The sequence below is a fragment of the Cyprinus carpio genome, chromosome A22 (genome assembly GCF_018340385.1).
Source record: "Cyprinus carpio isolate SPL01 chromosome A22, ASM1834038v1, whole genome shotgun sequence".
Lineage (NCBI taxonomy): Eukaryota > Metazoa > Chordata > Actinopteri > Cypriniformes > Cyprinidae > Cyprinus > Cyprinus carpio.
In genome coordinates this window covers 5219668-5227165 of record NC_056593.1, presented here as the reverse complement: position 1 = coordinate 5227165, position 7498 = coordinate 5219668, and the positions used below count along the sequence as shown (strand labels likewise).

At 35.3% G+C, this 7498-nt stretch overlaps 2 protein-coding genes across 2 annotated transcripts in view; one reads left to right on the top strand and one right to left on the bottom strand.

The window, feature by feature from the left end:
• LOC109047063 (centromere protein P) overlaps window positions 1-7498 on the bottom strand; it is a 56921-nt gene that overhangs the window by 20899 nt on the left and 28524 nt on the right. The window lies entirely within an intron of this gene.
• aspn (asporin (LRR class 1)) lies at window positions 1526-7465 on the top strand. The gene is made up of 8 exons (XM_042711725.1): window positions 1526-1735; window positions 2636-2909; window positions 4416-4528; window positions 5181-5394; window positions 5820-5930; window positions 6161-6254; window positions 6322-6460; window positions 6545-7465. Exons 2-8 carry the CDS (start codon window positions 2666-2668, stop codon window positions 6740-6742), a joined length of 1113 nt encoding a protein of 370 aa, XP_042567659.1. The 5' UTR covers window positions 1526-1735; window positions 2636-2665; the 3' UTR covers window positions 6743-7465.

The window sequence follows — 7498 nt, the reverse complement described above, 5'->3', positions numbered from 1 at the left end:
GGGTAAATAATCAACAGCTGAACCACCCCCTCCTAGTGTCTGTGTACAGTTAAATCTTGCTCTATATTTAGAGGACAAGCAAAGCTGTGGAAAACCTCTAACATCTCAAGTGTTTGCAAGGTCGAGACATTACCAACGAGATCCCACACATCATAACATTACAACAAATATAACTGAAGGCGTGAACAACAAAATAAATTACTGGAATTTCATCCCTCTTCCTGAAACATGTAACCACATAGATAGATTTCTACCTTTCATAAACCGATTCACTCTCACATGTAGTGAAAATAAGCCATAGACACAACTGCCAAAAAAGGAAAGCAGATACATATACATGTATACAAACAATTCTAGTAGTATCTGTCATTTTCCAAAAAGAAAAAAACTTTAGTCATGGCAGTATTTATATCGCAAATTTACTTGTGATGTCAATTTATCTTTTTTTTACCCCATTGGTAAAGAATTCGTTTTAAGGTTTATGCTTGAAACAAATAAAAATCAGTGGAGTAAGAAAAGGATATGTAAAACAGCAAAGCCAACATATCTCAAGGCCTCACAAGTGTTTTCAAGGTTGATATATTTCCAACATGGTTCTGCACGTCATGACATTACAACAAATAAGACGAAGAATTAGAAAAAGAAAATTAGAAAATTAGGGCGGGTAAGACAAAGAATTAGAAAAAGATTGAGGGAAATTATTGGTATTTCATCACTCTTCCTGAAACACGTATGCACACATTTCTACCTTTCCTGACCCGGTTCACCCTCACATGAAGTGTCAGTAATAGTATCTAAATCTTTTTCATTTACGGCACCAACTCCACATACCACAAACATTTATTGGTTTGAGGTTGGTTATCATTTCGGAAGGAATGCCGGCCAGTGAGACTCAGGAGAATGAAGGGAGAAACCATGAGACATAGGAACTTCCATCATCTCAACAAAACCCAAGCATATGTGGCGCCACCAGTACTGCCCCGTGAAAGAGAGGGGTCTCGTTTTGTGCTGCTGTAAGCAAACAGCACCGTCAAGTCTGGAAAAGTTATTATCCAACATTTAGGTTTAGATTAAAGGTCCCCCATGACTTTGGAAATTACAAGATTTTGTACCATGAATGCTGATTCAAAGAACAATTTAGTCACGATAACATGCATTTCTCTTCCTAAAAAGTGAATGATGTCATTTGTGAATTATTGCCGTTGCTGGCAGCTGAATCAATCAATCAATCATTCTACGTCTGATGGGATTCATGTCAAGAAAAGCAGAAAGATTTTGAAAGTAACAATGAGTTTTTATTTATATTTCCCAATATAAACTAAGGATAAAAAGCACAGAAATAGCTCCACAAATTATGCAATATTATGCACGCTGAAGTATTTCAATAAATCAAAATTCATATAAAATAGAGCCCACCCATTGGCAATGTAAAGAGTGAGGATATCCCACACTGGCCATTGAAAATTTAGCCGTACAAAATTGGCCAAGTTTCAAGTGCTGATGAGAAACATACGGCCAGTAACAATGAGTGTTCAGTGCTAGCTAAGCATCCAGCAGAGCTGCGTATCGTTCCTACCCCTTATTCCCAGTCTGCTCCTTGAACCAGCAGCATCTTTTCCATCCCCATTCATTCAAGGATCTGCTTTGACGAGTGTTATCTCCGCCTTTTGGCTTTTGTGCACGCTGCATTTAAGGACCAAATCTTACTTGAAGAAGGATTACACAGATTCATCAGGTATGTTGTTTTTATTTGTAGATTATGGAAAAGTGATTTCACCTCATTAAGCTTGTGTGATGCTCCATTTTAAATATATAGGCATTCTAAGAAATCTTTGAATAAACCAGACAACATTATTATATTAATCTGGAGTGTACACATTCATTTAAAAATGCTGCTGGGAAACATTGACAGATGAATTCTTCATCATTCATGATGCTGAGCAGCCCAATAACATGTAACTTTCTCTAAACATGACAACATAAATGTAAAACATAAATATTGAAGTTTTTTATTCAGTATGAAAGGAGAATTCTTCAGTTTCTTTTCTATTTTAAATAATAACATCTTACCAAATGCAAAAAATCATACCAAATACAACCATTCCAAATGAGTTAGATTTCTCATTAAACATCAGAAACCATGTTTTTCACTTTTAAATGTGTATAAACTGTGAGCCACCGTCTTACATGTTGATGAATAAGGCGTCCATAAACAAGAAGTGCAGCTGGTTCATTTAAACTTCTTTTACAAACAATTACAGCAATTAATTACATTTTGCCCTCACAATTATTAATGCTACTGAACCGAGTCTGATTCAATATTGTGCAGCTAGAGAAAAAACTGAATAGCAATCAAATAACCTCCAAAATAGTGTGCAACTATGAGGGTAGTGATATTTCAGGAGCATCTATAGTTACTGTGAAGTACTAATTAAGTCATTCAATTAGAATATAACTCTTTAACATGTCATCGATTACTATTGGCCCTTTTCATTGTGATGCTGACTAATAATCCAATCAGGACACTTGCGATCCAGTTTACATTTCTTTTTCATCCTGTGAAACATACAAAACAATGTAATATTTGCATGTTAAAATGTTGAATTTGAAAAAGCACTTGTGTTCATATTTGCAGGGCTAAACCATTTATGACTGAAGCTGCACCATGAAGGTACTTTTACTACTCACCCTGCTGACGTTATGTCACACGAAACCATACACGCCTATCAATGTCATGGATTTCATCAAGCATCATGACATCATGCAACAAGATGTGGGTGACTATGATGATGACGATGATGACGATGATGAGGACGATGACCATTACGACAATTATGATGATAACTTTGTTTCGGACTGTCCCGAAGGGTGTCGGTGCTCAAAGAAAGTTCTGCAGTGTTCTGATCAGGGTAAGAACTTCATCACACTTCTTTAAACAACAAAGCCGGCACCAGTCACTGACTAGTCATTTTAGGAGGTCAACTTGGATTAAATAGTTACAGTTTAGTTTTGATGTTTTATTTAACTCTTTCCCCACCATCATTTCTGAAAAAAGTTGCCAGCCACCGCCAGCGATTTTGATGGCCTACAGTATCTTTTGCTGTATGAATATTTGAATATGCAATACACTAAAATAAAGATCAAAGCCTCTACCTTTAAACAAAAAAAACAGTTTCATTCTAGCTTAAAACATTCTTTTTTTTTTTTTATCAACACTTGAATATAGGTAGGTTTCATAAAAATGTATCTTTTTGAGCAAAAAGGTGAGAAAGTCACATTTTTATCAAAAACTACATCTGGATAATATTCAGTACGATTATCAAATCATAAATCCAGTAAATCGCTTCCATCAACTCCTCCAAAGCTTGCACAGCCATATACCACTTCCTGGATCAACATTTTACTCCATAACTTTCTGCGGTTTTCATTTATTTGCTGTCTATTGCTGATGATCGCATTATTTATCATATGCATCTGTTTTCATAAGAGAGCACTAGTTTTTCTGTCCTGTTCACATGTGTTTTAATTCAGGAGGTTTTGTACTCGTTCAGAAGATGTGTAATAGTGCCCCCGAGTGTATAACAGTGAAAACACAAAAAGCCGTAAAAACTTGTCAATGGTGGGGAAAGAGTTAATGCACTAACAGCATATTTTAATACAAATACATATTAAGACCGACATCTTAAGATACATAAAGATAATATGGACGCTTGTTTCTGGCAAGGAATAAAACAATTGGCAAAAGAAGGTAATTGCAACTTTTTATCTTGCAATTTTGGGAACAAAAGTCTGAATGATGAATTATAGTTGCAATTACCTTATTTTTACACACACAAAAAACAATTGTGAGATGGAACACACAACACACACACACAAAAAACAAGAGAGAGATGGAAAAAGTCAGAAAAAAGTCCACAATTACCTTATTTAAATAAAAATACACAATTACCTTATTTTATTTTTTTTACCCGTGGCAAAAGCAAACTTCCATAAGTAAGCAAAACAAATAAAAAAAATAATAAAATGATATAAAATAAAAACAGATTCTTTTAAACAAGCGTCTCAAGATGCTTGCGTTCTGTTAAGTCCCACTGTGCTCCGTCTTGCTGTTTTTGAATGCAAGAACACGTCTAAGAAACGCATCTGATCGGGAATATAATAACAGAGTTTCCTTAAAACTAATTTGTCAACTAGTCTTTCAGGCAGCCCACAAAAATGTGCAGCTTTGCACTTCCCCATAATAAAGAATAGGGTATAAGTATATCAATATATAGTATATAAAATCTCACATGAATCATTTAAGATGAACGGCTTGTTTGAGGCAATTGAACATTTTGTATCAGTCTTAATGAGAATGATTTTTCTTTTTTTTTTTTTTAATAGGTCTTTCGTTTTCTTTCTTTTTATCTTTATAGGTCTGACCAAGGTGCCAAAGGACATCCCTGCAAACACGTTGCTCCTCGATCTACAAAACAATGACATCACAGAAATCAAGGAAGACGATTTCAAAGGCTTGGATAATCTCTATGTGAGCATAACACCCTCGTCAAATGCTTTCAGGGCATTTTAAGAGCTGTGTTCTTATACTGGGTTTACACAGGGACATCTGGAGACATGCAGTGGTAGTTTATTATTAGTTTATGGATTAAGTGGAATGCTAGATGCATATTTGAGTGTTATTGATATATGCATTTATTGCAGAGTGTTTCATACTTGTGGTAAATATTTTCTCATGATTAGTGGTAAAATAGTTAAAATATTCTAAAATATAGCTAGAAAGGGAATAAAATACCAAGAATAAAAAAAAAAGATCCTACATCTTGTAAACAATCACACAAAATTATTTTCAGATTTTTCAGAATATTCCTAACTAATTATCCAATAATTTAGTTGTTTGTTTTTTCCGCAAATACTTCATATTTGATGTGCAATAAAAAAAACAAAATGACCAAAAAAATTTACAACAACAACAAACACCAATTTTAATATGCAAATGTCCAATAACTTTATACATTTATTTTAATATGCAACAACATTCAATACATCACACAAAACTAGTGTTTACGAGCCATTTTTATGCATCCAAGCTGTAAAATGTACTGATTACAATTCTGTTTTAAAAACGGTAGATATGTTTATGGCTATATCCACTTTTGTTATTTCCCCTTCTGTTTTCGCAGGCCCTGTTTCTGCTCAATAACCAGATATCAAAAATCCACCCAAAGGCCTTTCGCAACATGAACAAACTCAAGATTCTCCACCTGTCTTACAACCTGCTGACACAAATGCCTGAGAACCTTCCCACGAGCATTCAATCACTGCGGCTGCACGACAACAAGATCAGCAGACTTCCAAAAGGAGCATTTAGAGGAATGCATGAACTAAATGTTTTAGGTAGGTCTCCTAAGTGATGATTTTAAATAAACATGGTCTGAGTCATGCTAAGCAGCCATTAGAGCACTTGCTTCAACACATTGACAGTTCCCGATCATGACCTCGTTAGAACTGGTTATATAATGAGATAAATGATCTTACACACGGTTTATGTCTGACAAGAACAAGCTCACTTCAATCAACCGATCTCCATGTTTCTCAGGTAATTTACAGCTAAAGAACATTCTGCCTCCTAGTGTCTACATTATGACCTGCATTTACGAATTACAGAGATAGAATAGAGATAGAGAATAGGGGATAATATGGTGTTATAGTTAAAAATACGACACAACAAAGAGTGATCCATGACTCTTTAAGTCACAATTGTTCTATGTAAATGAATATTTGCTTAGAAAAACAAGTGGTTCCCTTTCCTGCATCTCTAGAACTGAGTGCAAATCCAATTGCAAACAGCGGGATTGAAGCAGGGGCTTTTGATGACATGGCGACTCTCTACTTGAGAATAGCTGAAGCGAGGCTTACAGCTATCCCTAAAGGTAAGTATTAACATGTTTTACGAAAATCAAAAGGCTTTTGCACCTGAAAAAAAAGTCTTAAAAAGGATCTGGGTCTCATAAGACGAAGTGCTTACAAATTTGTTGATGTAATGTAGCCCTAACAATACTATTACCATCTTTCTACTTAAAATGTTAAATGTGTTACTTGCCGTTTCAGTGTAAGCACACAAGTCTCATAACTGAGATGTTTATTAATCTAAATCCCGCAGATCTGCCATCTTCCCTCACTGAACTTCACTTGGACTATAACAAGATTGCAAAAGTGGAGTCAGAGGATTTTTTGAGATTAAAAAGCCTACAAAGGTAAATTACACAAACTCCTCCTTGTGGATAAAAACAGAAGACACTTAAAGACCAATGTCTTTTACAGGTTGTGGCTTGACTTCAATCAAATCAAGTATGTGGAGAACGGAAGTTTCGCGGCCAATACCAAAGTCAGAGAAATTCATCTGGATAACAATAAACTGAAGAAAGTTCCTCCAGGCTTGAACAACCTGAAATATTTGCAGGTAAAACACAAATATGCACGCAACTGAAACATGAACTAGATATGATGTGTACAGAGGTTGAATAAACTTCACTTCCTCTTTTAGGTGTTGTACTTACATGCCAACAGCATCACTTACGTTGGAGTAAATGACTTCTGTCCTTCGAGAACCCGGGCTAAGAAAGCCCTTTACACTAGGATCAGTTTATATGCAAATCCAGTGAAATACTGGGAGATTCAGCCACCCAGTTTTCGGTGCGTGTCCAGCCACAGTTCGGTGCAACTGGGTAACCACAGAAAGTGAGTGAAACCGTACCGGCGTGCACCATCTTGCCACTGGAGGGCAGCATTATAACTAGTCAAAAACTTCATGCTAATGTAATAAATGATCATTTCATGTCCTCTTGGTGATGTACAGAACGTAATTTATCCAAAATCCAAGAGTGATCTACAGACTCGTTACTTGAAATTGGTAAGGATTCCAAAGACTTTGTTTACATTTAAATCTTTTCGACTTTATAAAGACAGGAGAGCGGTTTTAATTGCATATTTTCAGATCAGGTGCTAAATAAATTTGTACCCATGTATTAAAGGTCTCTAAATAATTTTTGCTTATAAGGTACAGCTGTCTAGAATCAAAGAAAAATAAATCAAATTTACAAGGCCAGTTTGTTTATAGTTTTACTTCTTGTATTTTAGAGAACGGGCATTATTCACATGGTGCTTATTAACAGTTTTAGTGATAACAACAAATTAATATTGCATGCTGAATTTACATTATATAACTTTTTATTCATTGCCGGTGTTTTCTTTGAAATACTGGACATGGACATTCTTGTAAGATCACGGAAATGATGAAAAACTGATCTGTATGGACCACAGGGTTGGTTACAGTTTAAACTGACATCTGCAAATCTGTACTTGCAACAAGTGTTTTCTTAGCCAGTGGTGCTGTGTTATTCGTTTCCAATTCAGATATTGTTGTTTCTTTAGAAAAATAAAGAAAAATTAAACAATACATCTGGTTGGCCTCAGAATGTGTACATCTGTCTGGCAATAA